The 16,850-nt window shown below is 37.4% G+C and overlaps 1 protein-coding gene across 6 annotated transcripts in view; it reads left to right on the top strand.

Annotated features, from left to right (window-relative positions):
• Positions 1–16,850, top strand: part of LOC106873416 (CUE domain-containing protein 1) — a 188,795-nt gene that overhangs the window by 122,843 nt on the left and 49,102 nt on the right. For all 6 annotated transcript variants that reach the window (XM_052975153.1, XM_052975072.1, XM_052975105.1 and 3 more), the window contains one exon: positions 7,881–8,538. In XM_052975153.1, coding sequence (XP_052831113.1) covers positions 8,251–8,538 — 288 coding nt within the window. In that variant the 5' untranslated portion in view covers positions 7,881–8,250. The remainder of the gene's footprint in view (positions 1–7,880; positions 8,539–16,850) is intronic.

Below are 16,850 nucleotides of genomic sequence, written 5' to 3'. Positions count from 1 at the left end.
CTCATCATCATCTGACTGTACAGTCATGCATCTGGAATGCAGATAACTTTCAACCAGCTCTTGTGAAAACTCCATTCTTCCTCTCCCCTATTTCTCTTCCCTCACGTCCTTCATTTTGTCTGGTTGCCTGTTGTCCCCTCTCTCACTAACCCCGCCCCACCTACCTCACTCACAAGCTCGTTACAGTTTGTGTTCTTTCAGTGATTAACACCTGTTTCTTTATATTTAATGCTTATTATGGTTAATTTTAATAAGATTGTTGTGTGTGTGTGTGTGTGTTTCTATATATACATATGTATATATACATGTGTGTGTATATAGTAATAGTTTCACATTAAACAGACTGATCTCTTGTAAATTCCAAAGAAAGACCAGTATTGTAATTGATAGCTACTTGATTGAAATGCTCGTTAACAATTATGAAGGCAGAGAAAGCAGCAGGATCACTAGATGGTCCCTGTGAGGCTGAAAATATTTAGTAAATTCAGGGACATACGAGTCACTGGCATAGTCAATCAGGGAATACAGGATGGAGTTATTCTCAATGACTGATGCCACAGTGGAATCATCAACTGCTATGAAAGAGGATGTCCTAGAAACACCTACTGTGCATCTAACTAATGGACTCATCCAGTGGTTCTCAACCATTTGTTGCCTATGGGTCCCTCTGGTTCTTGTTTTACTTGGGTGGATCCTCATAGCCATTCAATATTTAAAAAATCCCATTTTTGTAATTAAATATTAGGGATTTTATAAAAAAAAACTTTAAATATTTTGTGTATTGTAAAAGTATAACCAATTTACTGCACATAAATTTTAACAAAAATTCTTGTATAGACCCCCCTCCCCGCTCCCTGCCAGGGCCATACGGACCCTGCTTAAGAATCGCTGGACTGGTCTGTGGAAGTAAACAAGAAGTTATAGCACAAATAATTTGTAAGCTCATTAGTTTATGTGAGATATTACAAGGTACTCTCTTCTATGTGAGACAACTACAAGAAAAAAGGTTTGTGCAAAGAGCCAAGCCATTATACTTATATTTCATTGACCTGGAGAAGGCCTTGGTCAGAGTTACCACATTTTATAGTCAAGTGGTCACTAAGAAAACTAGGTGTAGCTGAATAGCTTGTACAGAGGGGGGCTCTCAGCAAGGTAAGAGTTGGTAATGGATTCAGTGAGGAATTTAGCCTACAGGTAGAGGTACATCAAAGTTCAAGTCTTATCATTATATCATCATCATCATCATCATCACTTAAGGTCTGTTTTCCATGCTGGTATGGGTTGGACTGTTTGACAGGACTTAGCTGGCCAGAAAGCTGCACCAGGCTTTAATTGTCTGTTTTGGCATGGTTTCTATGGCTGGATGCTCTTCCTAATGCTAACCACTTTACAGAGTGGACTGGGTGCTTTTTATGCGGCACTGGCACAGGTGCTTTTTACAAGGCATCTACACAGGTGCTGCCTGACTGGCACCTTTGCCAGTAGCACATAAAAAGCACCATTCGAGTGTGGCTGATGCCAGTGCCACCTGATTGGCTCCCACATAAAAGTACCCACTACACTCTCGGAATGGTTGACGCTAGGAAGGGTATCCAGCTGTAGAAACCTTGCCAAATCAGACTGGAGCCTGGTGCAGCCTCCTGGTTTGCCAGTTCTCAGTCAAACCGTCCAACCCATGCCAGCATGGAAGGTGGATGTTAAACAACAATGATGATGATGTGTGTGAATAACTAGTAAAAATGTTTAGTTAAGTAGTTCATATCACAATCATGAACTTTCAAGTCAGCTCTGATCAAGTAGGTCCATCAAAGACATACGAGCAATGATTATCCTCTTTTTTTTTTCTCACTAGCAGTGGTATATTTTGGGTTACATCATACAAACCATACTTTTTAAAGATGGTATAGTATAGTTTGAGAGAGATTTAGCTGCTATTTCTGGCAAATCAAGCAACAGCATTCATGTATCAGTATTTTCATGCATCAGTTCAAATGTGTCATACAAGTCTTCCATGAAATTCTCATCTGAAGTATGTTAATTTAGATACACTAACATATGCTAATATATGTTAATATATCTATACTTAATATTTTTTTACATGATGAAATGATTTAATATAAAGAAAATTAAGTAAACATTATGTTACTGAGACTTTTGAGTCTGGTTTCACTAAACATTTTAGTTTGAAGTTAAATGTGGAACAGGAGAGAATTCTTCAAATTTGAATCAGTCAGTTGTGACTTCATTTTGGATTTTATCAGCTTCTTGGATTAAAATGTTTTTTTTTTTCTTTTTACATCTGTAAGTCATTCTAAAATGATAGATGTAAAAAAACTTTCGGAAATTTTCTTAATTCTGAAAAATGTTCAAAGGATAACGAGCCCCAGAATTTAAGTCCCCAACATTTGGAATTAAATAAAAACGCTTGTCGATTGTCATTTTCAGTGAGTTTGTTTCCAAGTCAGTAAGTTTCCCCATTTGTAGATTATGAGGAATTTTCATGACTCTTTTTTGTTTTACTAAATGAAAAAATCATCCTCATTTAGTGCCTGTTTTCCATGCTGGAAATGGTTTAGGTGGTTTGACAAAAACTGACAAGCTAGAGGACCAATGCCAAATTCCAATGTCTGTTTTGGTGTGGTTTCTACTTCTGGATGACCTTTCTAATGCCAATCATTTTGCAGAATGTAATGAGTGTTTTTTTTTTTTTTGATTTCTGACAGTGCATTGTGTCCTTGAGCAAGATGTTCTATTTCATGTTGCTCCAGTTCACTCAACTGGCAAAAATGAGTAGTACCAGTAATTCAAAGGGCCAGCCTTGTCACATTCTGTGTCACACTGAGTCTCTCTGAGAACTACATTAAGAGTACACGTGTCTGTGGAGTGCTCAGTCATTTGCACATTAATTTCACAAGCAGGCTGTTCCATTAATCGGATCAGCTGGAACACTTGTTATCCTAACTGACAAAGTGCCAGGCTCCTGGTGAAGGAGATACCAGTCATGAACATCTCATCTTATTTTCATACATGGTGTATCTAGAACTTTATTACTGAGATGTTTTACCTCTTGAAGATAGTAGGGTGTGATTTGAGGGAGATTGGCTGCTATTATTAGTACATTGATTGTGTAGTGGCTCTCTTGTAGGCTTGTATATATTTAATGGATGTGACTAGTTAATGTTGATATTAATGTTTTTAAAACTAGATATAGTCCACCAATTACTTAAGGTTGGAATTGCTCCCAGCAGAATCTCTCTCTAACCAAAATGTAAAGTAACAAAAAAAGAAAAGTTTGTACAAAATGTGTTTCTAAAAAATAACGATAATAAAAATAGAACTTGCTAAATGAGCAGAATGACTGATAAGATTAAGTATACAGGGCATCTATTTTTGTAAAATATTCTATAGCCATCATCATTATTATATAATTATTCAAAAGTGAATCTGTTACAGAATCTTTTGGTTATCATGGTGCCAATATCTCCAGTGTTAATCGCTTGGAAGCATAACATTAGAATTAGCTTGGTTTACAAGGCCATTGAAAGAAAGCCTCCCCCAAAATAAATGTTTCTCTAACCAAGTGTCATGTTCTTTATTCATCAATTTAAATTTGGGTTCATCAAATATTAACCCGTTTGTTACTGTATTTCTCTTGGAATACATTGCTTTTGATTGAATTAATTTCGAAAATAACGAATTTAGTAAAATGACATTGTCATTATTAAGCTGGTGTTTGGAAAATATATTAACATACTGTTTTGATGGAAGGTTTTAATTTAAATCACTTCAAAGCAGGAAGTTTGTTTAAAAGGATACGGGTGGTACCAGGTTAAATGTACTCCTTTATAACCGATATTTAGGAAAATTAATCACATCGGTTCACAGTGTGTTTTGTTTTTTAGCATCTGCCATTCTATGCCAGCATGGGTTAAATGAATGTGTTATCACAGCCTCATTTTATACCTGGATGCCTTTCCTATCACTAACCATTATCTGTTTTTCAAGTAAGGGATCACTGTTTTACATGTCTTCAAAGGTACAAAGCCAGTGGAGGATTTGCTAACAGAAAATATGACCTCATCCTCATCATTGCTTGTTGAGATTTTCACAGAATGCAAACGTTTACAAAACACACACACACACACACACACACACACACACACCTGATGGTCTTCCACCCAATTTCCATATACCAAATTCCATTCATAAGGCATTGGTCAGCTTGGGATTATAGTAGAAGACACTTGTCCAAGACACCACTCTGGGGGACTGAACCAAAAGCCATCTGGTTGCAAAGCAAGCTTTTTAATCATACAACCATGCAAGTACCATAAAACAGAAATCATCATCATCATCATTTAACGTCCACTTTCCATGCTAGCATGGGTTGGACGATTTGACTGAGGACTGGTGAAACCAGATGGCTACACCAGGCTCCAATCTGATTTGGCAGAGCTTCTACAGTTGGATGCCCTTCCTAATGCCAACCACTCCAGATTTCGGCTGAATTATTTCAGAGTGTTTTCTTTTTCTGACTGTGGAGCTGAAATTTTGGCTATTTCAGATACTGCTTGCAAAGTTTTATCCGGAAAAGTTAAAAATAACACTGTCATGTAGTCATGTTTGTTTGTTTTTTATTACCTTTGATATTTTTCTGATAGCAAAAGATATTAAAAACTGTTTTACACAAATTAAAAACTGTTTTACACAAATATCTCTGCAGTATGGCTATATAATGAAAATATTTTTTTTTCTGTTTTTGTTTTTCTCAAGTTAGTTGAAAATGATTCTTTACAAGTTTTTATTTGACTTAGGAAATATTTGAAAATAAATGTTACATCTTTAATATTAGCGAATTAACGATTTTTCTAAAATCCTTATATGAAATTCTTGTGAAAAGAGTATGATTTCCATCTTGTGTACAAAAATTTGTAACTATTGAATAATAATGATGATAGTAATAATAATAATAATAATAATAATAATAATAGCTTCAAACTTTGGCACAAGCCCTGCAATTTTGAGCAGGGTGGATAAATCAATGATATCAACCCCAGTGTTCAACTGGTATTCATTTTATCAACTACGAAAGGTAAAGTTGACTTCAGCAGCATTTGAACTCAGAATGGAAAGGAGCCAGAAGAAAACCTGCTCAGCATTTTGTCTGCTAACAATTCTACCAAACAGAAAATTCCTCATAGTACATTGAGTTTTGTATGACAGTTTTTGTCTGTAAATTTTTTTAGATATTTTAGCCTTTTTGCTACAGTAATTCAAATGAAATATACTGCCTTTGTTACAATTTTTAAACTATGAAGAGCTTAATAAAATAACGTTGTCATAATCTGATATTTAGAATATAAATTAACATGGAATTTTGGTGGAAGGTTTTAATTTAAATCATTTTAAACAAGAAATTTATATCATAGAAGCAGGACAGTCTCAGGTGGGTTGATGTCAGAAAGATTAAAATTTGATAGGATGATTGGATAATCTTCACTTAAATTCAGGAAAGCTTTTCACTTGTAAATTTTAATGGATTATGTAAAACTTAATTCCATAAATGTATTATTGGATGTTCAATAATTCTAATTTTGGCACAAGGCCAGTAATTTTGAGGGGAGGGGACAAGTTGATTACATCGACTCTAGTATCTGACTGGTACGTATTTTAGAGATTCTGAAAGATGAAAGGCAAAGTTGAGCTCAACATAAAGAGTCGGAAGAAATACCATTAAGCATCTTAATTGATATGCAACTAATTCTGTCAGCTTACAAGTATAATAATAATAATAATAATAATAATAATAATAATCCTTTTGCCAGGGCCCCTGGACTGGCTCTTGTGCGGGTGGCACATAAGATGCACCATTTTGAGCGTGACCGTTGCCAGTGCTGCCTGACTGGCCTTCGTAGGGTTTTCGAGCGAGATCGTTGCCAGTGCCCCTGGACTGGCTTTTGTGCGGGTGGCACATAAAAGACACCATTTCGAGCGTGGCCGTTGCCAGTACCGCCTGACTGGCCTTCGTGCAGGTGACACGTAAAAGCACCCACTACACTCTCTGAGTGGTTGGCGTTAGGAAGGGCATCCAGCTGTAGAAACTCTGCCAAATTAGATTGGAGCCTGGTGTTGCCATCCGGTTTCACCAGTCCTCAGTCAAATCGTCCAACCCATGCTAGCATGGAAAGCGGACGTTAAACGATGATGATGATGACTATAGGCACAGACCTGAAATTTGGGGGAGGGGATAAACCAATTACATCGATGCTCAGTATTCAACTGGTACTTATTTTATCAACCTTGAAAGGATGAAAGGCAAAGTTGACCCCAGTGGAATTTGAACTCAGATCATAACGGATGAAATGCCACCAAGCATTTTGCCCAGTGGGCTAACAATACTGCCAGCTCATCACTTTAATAATAATGATAATAATAATAATAATAATAATAATAATGGTTTCAAATTTTGGCACAAGGCCAGCAACTGCATGGGAGCAGGTAAGTCGACTACATAAACTCCTCTGGTTGATTGGTGCTCTTTTTTATTGACCCCTGAAAGGATGAAAGGCAAAGTTGACATCAGTGGAGTTTGAACTCAGAATGTAGCAACAGGCGAAATACCACCAAGCATTTTGTCCAGCATGCTAATGATTCTGCCAGCTCACCTAATAATAATGATAATAATTTCAAATTTTGGCACAAGGCCAGCAATTCCAGAGGAGGGGCTAAGTCAATTAGATTGACTCCTAGAGACCAACTAGTACTTATTTTATCAAACACAAGGAGATCAAAGGCAAAGTCGGCCTTGGTAGTGTTTGAACTCGGAACATAAGGACTGGTAAAATGCCACTAAGCATGCTAATCATTCGGCCAACTCACCATCCTATGGTTTCAAATTTTGGCACAAGGCCAGAAAGTTTGAGGGTGGGGCTTAGTCAGTTATGTCGACCCCACTGCTCAGCTGGTACCTATTTTATCAACCCTGAGAGGATGAAAAACAAAATTTGCTTCAGCTGAATTTGAACTCAGAATGTAAAGACAGATGCAATACTTCTGAGCATTTTGCCTTATATGGTATTCATTTTCATACCAGCTGGCCCTGTGCTGTCAAAAATGACGGCTAATTGTAGCATTTTATATATAAATAAGGTACATAATAATCATGCATACAAACATTCACATGTTTGTACACACACACATACACGCATATACTCACATAGAGTTGAAACACTGTTTGATTTTTCTTTTCAGCATTGCATGTTCACCATCCCACTACCAGTTTGCCATCACCCCTTCCTTCCTTATTCGTCTATCACCCCTTCCTTTCTCATTCATATGTTGCGACAGAGAAAAACTCAAGAGTATTATTATAGTAGATTCTTTTTTAAAAGTGATTATTACCTCTGCTTCAGCGAAGGCAGAGGTATTGTTTTCAGTTGCGTTTGTTTGTTTGTTTGTCCGTGGACAAGATATCTCAAGAACTGCTGGATGGATTCGGATGAAACTTTCAGGTATGTTTGGCCTTGTGGCTGGCACAAACTGCTTAGATTTTGCGATCGATCCAATACCGGACAAGGATTCTGGATTATTTTTCCTGTCTTTTTACTTAATTTTTGAGAGCGGTTGGATTCATTTTTAGTATTCTCGTTTGTGAGATCAGCCGAGCATATTTCAGAATTTCTCATTCTAAAAACCATCTCCTGCTAATCGTTGAGAGGACGTTGGTGTTGCTTTTTTTTTTTTTTTACTTCATTCTATTTTAAGATAAGTTACACTATGCATTTCATCAAATTAGTCTGTAATAAAATGTAACTTTTACTTTAATATTTCAGTATTTAATATTTCTATTTATATATATATATTTTTTTTTTTTTTTTTAGGCTGAAGTATGGATGAAATAGCAACACCAGTAATTACCTGAAGGAGAAGGGTGTGTGTGTGTGTGTGTATATGTGTGTGTGTGTATATATATATATCCATATGTATATACACACACACACATATGTAAACACACACACACACACAAACACACTTATTCATGCACACAATGCATTTATATATATTTATATATATATATAACTGAATTAGATTTTAAAAAAACGAAAAAGAAAGAAAAACCTTGTCTGTTGAAGAGAAAACAAGAATCCATTTTGTATCTGTGATTCCTCATTTTCGTATTAAAAAAAACACATAAAACAAATCAAAACATAGAATATTAAAAAAAAAAAAACATAAACAAAATTCCACAAAATGGCTTCAGCTGATACTCAGAAGCTGAACAACAGGCGACGGCGTGACCATCCCCGCCGAGAAACGCTGCCAGGTGGAACTGTATCGCGTACACACACACGCCAACTGGATTTTTACCAGGCTATGTCAGACTTCAAGCATATGTTTCCCAGCATGGAAGAAGATGTAATAGAGGCCATTTTGAGAGCCAATGATGGTGCTGTTGATGCAACCATCGATCAGTTGCTCACGATGAGTGTGGATACTGATGACATATCATGTGTAAGGAAACACACTCCATTGTCGAAGGTAAGTGCTATAATGACTACGAATTAATTATTAAAATTATAACGGGTGCAGGTGTGACTGTGTGGCAAGAAGTTTGCTTCCTGCGAGCTGGCAGAATCGTTAAATATGCTGGGCGAAATGCCTAGTGGTATTTCGTCTGCCGCTATGTTCTGAGTTCAAATTCCGCCGAGGTCGACTTTGCCTTTCATCCTTTTGGGGTCGATAAATTAAGTACCAGTTACGCACTGGGGTCGATGTAATCGACTTTATCCGTTTGTCCCCTCTATGTTTAGCCCCTTGTGGGCAATAAAGAAATAAGAAGTTTGCTTCCCAACCACATGGCACCTTGGGCAAGTATCTCCTACTGTAGACTCAGGCCAACCAAAGCCTTGTGAGTAGATTTGGTAGACAGAAACTGTGTGGAAACCTGTCGTATATATATGTGTGTGTGTCTGTTTGTTCTCCCCCCAACCACCACCACCACTTGACAACTAGTGTCGGTGTGTTTTTGCCTTGTAACTTAGCGTTTTCGCAAAAGAGACTGATAGAAAAAGTACCAGGCTTTAAAAAATAAGTCTTGGGGTCAATTCATTCAACTAAAAATTCTTCAAGGCAGTGCCCCAGCATGGCCACAGTCTAGTGACTGAAACAAATAAAAGATAAAAAGCAATGCTCGTTAATTTGAGATGGAGAAGACCAGCAGACTCATTGATGAGTTACGAAGCAGATATCTATCATTTAACCAGGTAACTAGATTATTGATCACACTATAATGTGCCTTCGGCATTTGTACAGTAACCTACCTTGCTAATGCATAGTGACTGACTAATTTTCTTGTTTTAAAAATAGCAGAAACAATTCATTGAGAAGATAGAAGGCTCTCTGTGTGGAAACGGTAACAGTTTCCTGGCAAGTGATAGAGACGTGTAATGCAAGACCCATCAGTCAACTTGTTTCTCATTTCTGTCTCCAGTGAAGATAGTCTGACTTGGCTCTGTTTTAACTCTTTCTTTGTTAGCTTATTCTAATATGGAATAGATTTGGCTTATTCCACTGAAGATGGCTGAATGGACGAGGTCTTTGATTATCTCATTATTGATTACTACTTTCAATCTATTGGTAAAGGATTTTTACCTGTCATATCTAGTAACTGTTGTCACGTATCAAACCAAAAGAGAGATTTGTAGAGGTTTGCAGTTCTGGAAATATGTACGTACATATATGCAGATATATATATATATAATGTCTGTACATATGTTTGCTTGTATAGGTGGATCAGTGTAGCTATGTACACACATGCAGGCAGACAGAGAGTGCCCATATAGATTAAAAATGGGTGAAACTGATATAATGTGATGAGCCTTCCTCCAAAATTGTTCAACCAATTAAAATTACAATGTAATAATAATAATAATCATCATCATCATCATCATCATTGTTTAACGTCCGTTTTCCATGCTGGCATGGGTTGGGCAGTTTGACTGAAGACTGGCAAACCAGATGGCTGCACCAGTCTCCAATCTGATCTGGCAGAGTTTCTACACCTGGATGCCCTTCCTAACACCAACCACTCCAAGAATGTAGTTAGTGCTTTTTACATGTCACTGGCATGGGAGCCAGTCAGGTGGCACTGGCATTGACCATGTTCGAATGGTGCTTTTTATGAAAAGAAAAATTACGAACAAGAAACTTAGAGGGTGATGTATTGAATGCTGCATACAAAACAAAAAAAAAAAATTGCTTCTTGGAAATAGAAAGTAAAAAAAAAAAAAGGTGTAGAGGCAGTTCTTAACTACCCTTCAAAGAAATGAGGAAATTAAGAGTTAATCTAACTGAAACGAGCCCATAGCTGTCCCTTGCCTAGAACTGGTCTTCTAATTACGTAGATTTACTTGGAAGGATTAATTCTTAATTTCTTGAAATTAGCTTCCCGTATGAGAGTTGCTAATGATTACTGCTAGGTTTTAGTTGTCTTTCTCCAGCCCAGAGCGAAATTTCTTTTGAGAAGTTTTGGTATATGCCATTTCATACATCACTTCATTAACCTGTATTTTTTCCAAATTTTTGCCATTGTCACATTCGAGTTATTTCCCTTAGCTCATTAGCAAGAAAAGCAAGGTGGTGGTGGTGATAGTTGGGAGAAATTCTGAAGTTCAAAATCTGATATTGAATGGGAGCCTGCAGTGGAGAGTGAGTCAGATTGCTGGAAACTACAGTGACAACTTAGGACCTAGTTTGGTCTTATTAAACTTCCTCAGGGAAACATTGTGTGAATGTGAGTTTTTATGGTGATTTTGGTATTTCATACTTTCAATATCATTTCTGTACTTTTACTTTATAATATACAAAAATAGCTATACAGTAAAAGTATAATGTAACTTTGAACATATTTGTTTTTGTCTTCTGCATCACCTTTGTATAATTTTATTTCAAAACATTGCTTCCTTGAATGTGTTTCGTGAATTTCAATGAGGTTGTTTTGTCTACTTTGTATGAACAACAGTATTATGTTTATAAACAAATACAAAGAATATATATATATAAGGGTGTGGATTATTGTATCATATACAATGATATTTTGGCATCTGTTTAACTTTAAATTTTAAAATATATTCTTTGGTATTGATTGTGGTATGTCTAATTGTAATTTGTGAAAACTGAATGAAAAACTGAACAAAAAATAGCTAAACAAAATATGATAGGAAAAAAGAATGATTATATAGTCAGGAATGGAGAACTTAAATCGTCAAATGAGATAAAAATTAACAATGTAATTTGATGAGGAAAATTTGTTATTCATACATCAACCTTAATATGTTACAATGTAAACATCTTTTATTATTATGTTTGTTTGTTTCTTGTTTTGTTTAATGTCTATTTTCTATGTTAGCTTGGCTTAAGTGGAGGTAAATTTTTGAGGCAGGATTTTTATGGCCAGATACACTTCCTGTCACCAATCCTTACCTGATTTTCAGGTAAGGGATTTCGATTCCGGTGGAAGAGATGGGTGATTTTTGTTGACAAGAAATGTTGTCAAACTTCACTGGTTGCAGCCCAGTTACAAAAGTGATGATTGCACCATTTGTAACTGGGCTGCTGTCAGTGACGCACTGTGCACTCTCGTATCTCTGCATAATTTTGTAAACCTTCACACAAACTTGGGAATACATATATGTATATATATACATGTATGTATGTGTGTTTGTATATATTTATACACACAGACACGTGTTTGTATATATATATATATATGAGAAAGAGAGAGGCATGGTTGTATGTTTAGGAAGTTTAGTTTCCAACTATGTGGTTTCAGGTTCAGTCCCTTAGACAGGTGTCTTCTACTATAGCTTTGGGCTGACCAAAACCTTGTGAATTAGATGGAAACTGAAAGAAGCACATTATATATACATGTGTGTTTACTTATCCTGACATCTCATGATGGCTGTAAGTATGTGTTCAACCTCATACAAGCAGTGTCATTTGTCTGACTGTAGGGAAATATTATTTTGCTTGGAAACGGGTGAGGGTTTGTGACAGGAAGGGCATCTGGCCAAAGGGAAAATGTGTCTCAACAACTTCTATCTGACCCATGCAAGCCTGGAAATGTGGACACTAAAACAACAATGATGATGTATGTGTGTATATGTGTCATAGCCATGAAGCTCGTCTCCATCAAGAAACCCGTTTGCTTCTAACCCCTTCTTCTTTCATACCCTAATTTTTCATCTCTTAGCATAAAGCTGCCTCCTCTACTGTAGCCACTATCAGTAGAATAGGATCTTCGTGTTTCCCGGCTGCTGGTGCCATGAAAAGAAGTACCAGATACACTCTTTAAACTGGTTGGCATCTGGAAAAGTATCCAGCCGTAAAAATCATGAAAAAACAAACATTGGAACCTGCTGTAGTCTTCAGGCCCATAGGATCTTGTGAGACTGTCCAACTCATGCCAGCATGGAAGCTGGCTGTTGAAGGATGATGATGTTTCTGAATGTCAGTGTGTTCTCTCCACCCAATTTGTTAAGTTTGCCATTTTTCATTTGTAGCCCATGATGCAGTGTCTCCTCCCTCTGTTTATTGTACAACTACTACAATGGTCTCTTCTCTTCTAAACCTTCTAGTTACACTCAACCGCCACCCAGTCCTCACATTTGTGCCATCTCCTCTTATTACTTACACTTTCCTTTCACTTACCACTTCATCCAGTCCTTCTTCCCCACAATATCAATCTTCTGGAATCTTTTTTCTGACCATGTATTTCCAGCAGTTGTTCTATATATTGATGTTCCATATCTCAGGGAACCTGCAGAGGTCATGGGCACAGCCCCTAACTCCTGATTAGACCATAAGACAACTTTTTCAAGGGTGAAGACACAGCAAAATGTCCTTATTGATACAAATAGTTGGTTTCTTTTCTCATAGAACTATCTCCTGCATTTCAGGTCCAGCAGTTTAGGATTTTTTTAATCATTTCTTACTTGTAAAGTCCTACCATTATAAGCACAGACTGGCTCCCGTGCTGGTGGCATTGATGCCAGTACCACCAGACTGGTTCCCGTGCTGGTGACACATAAAAAGCACCATCTGAACGTGGTTGATGCCAGGTCTGCCCGATTGGCTCCTGTGCCGGTGGCACGTAAAAAGCACCAACTGATCATGTCCAAAGCCAGTACCCCCGACTGGCTTTTGTGCCGGTGGTATGTTAAAAGCACCATCTGAACGTGATCGATGCCAGGCCCGCCTGACTGGCTCCTGTGCTGGTGGCACGTAAAAGCACCCACTACACTCTCGGATTGGTTGGCATTAGGAAGGGCATCCAGCTGTAGAAACCTTGCCTGATCAGATTGGAGCCTGGTGCAGCTGCTGGCTCTCCAGACCTCTGTCAAACTGTCCAACCCATGCCAGCATGGAAAGCGGACGTTAAACGATGATGATGATGACGATGGTGTTTACAACAATGGGGTTTGTGTTGTAGTAAACATGAGTGTTTCTGTAGAGTAGTAAACCCTGGTGTATACAACAGTCGTGTTTTTGTAATCTCATGCAGTAGTGTTTATGGTAGACATGCTGTTACTTTGCTCTGTTCATCTTCCCAGCATCAACTGTGCCTATTCTGTGTATTTTTATTTTATTTGCTTATCAGGTAGTGTATGTGTATATACACACACACACTTGCACACACATAAAATCCTTTTGTAACTATGAGATAATACATAGAGCTTTGTATTTCTCTGGAGCACATCAACCTTGTGCCATCTCTCTCACTCCCCCTCAAACGTTCACCCTCTTATGTTGTCTTACCTGTATTTCTCAGGACGTCCTTCTTTCCCATCTGCCCTCTCAAGCAAGGCACTGTCCCAATTACCTTCATTACAATTTATAAAGTTATTTATCAATGTTACATTCATAATCTTTTTCTCATTTATTTGCTGATCAGAGCAACTAACTAAAGCACATGTTTTGAAAAATCAAAAAAAAAAAAAAAAAAAAAAAAAAAAAAAAAAGAAAGAAAACAGTTTCCTTCAACAACATCCAGACTATATTCTTTAAATCTCATGATTTAAAGAATACAGTCTGGATGTTGCTAAAGTTTGAGACATAATAACTGCAATGATTTTTGCTTTTTTTTTTGTCTGTCTTTTGTGTCTGATTTTGGAGACCATTTTAGACTTTCGTTTAGTATTGTGTTCTTACTCATATGCACTTGTCGCTTTGTGTGTTGAGTGTATGGACAAACTCGTTGACTACATAATTTATGAAGTTTGGCAATATTGTGTGGGGCAGCTGAATTTATCTATTTCATTGGTGCTATGTTACAGCTTGTTTAGACTTATAGTTGCGAAATGGTTACATTAACCAATATCTATCACTAAACATTTGCAATAAACTATTAAACTGAGTTTATCTTTAAGTTCTATGCATTCATCATCATAGTTAAACGTCTATTTTCCATGCGGGCATGGGTTACACAGTTTGACTGAGGTCTGGAGAGCCAGCGGCTGCCCCAGGCTCCAATCTGATCTGCCAGAGTTTCTACAACTGGATGCCCTTCCTAATGCCAACCCCTCCTAGAGTATAGTTGGTGCTTTTTATGTGCCACTGGCACAGGAGCCAGTCAGGCGGCACTGGCATCAGCCACGTTCAGATGCTGCTTTTTTCATGCCACCGGCACAGGAGCCAGTCGGAGCGAAGAAGCTGGCATCAACCACATTCGGATAGTGCTTATTGCATGCCACCAGCACTGGTATCGGCCACGACTACAATTTCCATTTGGTTTACTCGACTCAATATGTCTCATCAAGCACAGCATGTTGCCCAACGATTCAAAGGTACTCTCTAAATGGGCTGATTAATTTTATTGATGTTTTAAGTATTTACCTGTTTTATATTGTGTGGTGATACTGAAAGCCAAACAATATGATTGCTTTTGTAAATTTACATGTTTATCATCTTAAATCTATGCAAGAGCATTCATAGATCACAGCCGTTGTTAACATTATCATTATCATCATCATCTTTAGTGTTCATTTTTTATTCTATTTGTCACTCGTCAGAAAAGTCTGCAGAACGACTCCTGTCAAGTCATTTTGTGAATGGAACCAAAATAGTTCCGGCTTAAGCTACTTCCTTCTCGGTTTTCTTTGGTCTGTCTCTTCCACGTTTAAATCACACTGTCAAATATATTGCACTATTGAATGTAGTCAAATGTAAGATTTCTGAAAGCCAATTTGTGTCAAATATATTGCGATTATCTTAGATGGAGCTTGAACGAAAGAACACTTGAAAACTGGGAATGTTCACCTGTATGTAGGATCTTTAGATGAAAATAACAGGCAATGCATTGAAGCTATTTTGGGTTTATATAAGACCTGTTGTTATAATTTTCAGAGACGACAATCATTGGTTGTTTCTTTTGAAACTGTTTAAGATTATATACGACTTTCTTTTATCGGTTTCAGTCAAGAGTTTAGTCAAATTAATTGATCCAATATTTACTTCTTAAGTTTAGTATTTATTCTGTTGGTCTGTTTTGCTGAATAACTAACTTATGGGGACATAAACAAACTAATACTGGTTAAGTAGTGCGTGGAGGGTAACACATACACACACACGCACACGCACACACACACACATCTGAACATGCATACATATACATATCTGCATAGGCGTGCATGCACACACACTCACACACACACATTATATATACAACAGGCTTCTTTCAGTTTCCATCTACCAGATCCACTCACAAGGCTTTAGTCAGCCCAGGGCTATAGTAGAAGACACTTGGTCAAGGTGCCATGCAGTAGGATTGAGCCTGTAACCATGTGGTTGGGAAGAAACTTCTTAGCACACAGCCACACCTGCAGATATAAAATAGTAACAGTTAAAAAGTGTGTGCTTGCAGACACACACACGAGTGCATACAGATGCACATGCAAACATGTGCACAAACACATACACCACATGGAAACACACACATGCAGGTGGCAGAGTACACCTAAGTGTAAATGCATTACATAGAGGTGCATGCATTCTAATTGGATCAGTTTAGAGGAAAGGGCTATTATCATGGTCTTTGCAGGTTTTCTCTCCCCCCCCCCCCCCCCCCACACCAGTTAATCAGCCAGCCATTCCTTTCATATATATATGTTATGCAGTTAGTTTCAGGTGTTTCTCATTATAATTGTAACAATTAAAAACAATAATTAGCCAAGTTCTTAATTTCCTTTCTTTAATCTACAGAAGATTTAAACTAACTTTTGGGCTTGTCGCATCAAAAATATTGTGTGTATATGTATGCTTGTGTGTGTGTGTGTGTGTCACACAACCATGCCTGTGCACATATATGTTAAATAAAATGAGACAACAAAGCCAAAGCTGTGTGGAATTTTCAGGACATTCATAAAGAGAAAGTTAATCTTACAGCTGTTTCTGGGGATATTAGAGATATCCCTTCACCAGAGATGATAGAAGAGAGTTAACTATTTCCCTTATATTAAACTCTATTATTTCCCTCTAGTTAACTCTCTCATATCGTCTCTGATGAAGGGATATCCCTAATATCCCAGAAACGACTGTAAGACTAACTCTCTCTTTATGACTGTCCTAAAAACTCCACACAGCCTTGGCTTTGTTGTCTCGGTTTTTTTTTAGCATATACATATTCACACAAGACCCACATTAGACTCCTCGTTCATATTATTATCAAACCAAGAGTCTAACTAAGGCCCTTCTGTAGCACTAACATAGCCTTACCTGCCATCTTGGGTCTTCTGGATACCAATACCTCTCTCTCTCTCTCTCTTTCTTTCTCTCTCTCTCTCTTTCTTTCTCTC

This window comes from Octopus bimaculoides, chromosome 1 (assembly GCF_001194135.2).
Source record: "Octopus bimaculoides isolate UCB-OBI-ISO-001 chromosome 1, ASM119413v2, whole genome shotgun sequence".
Taxonomy (NCBI): Eukaryota; Metazoa; Mollusca; class Cephalopoda; order Octopoda; family Octopodidae; genus Octopus; species Octopus bimaculoides.
Note: the sequence above shows the minus strand (reverse complement) of the source record. Positions and strands in the feature narration are given on the sequence as shown.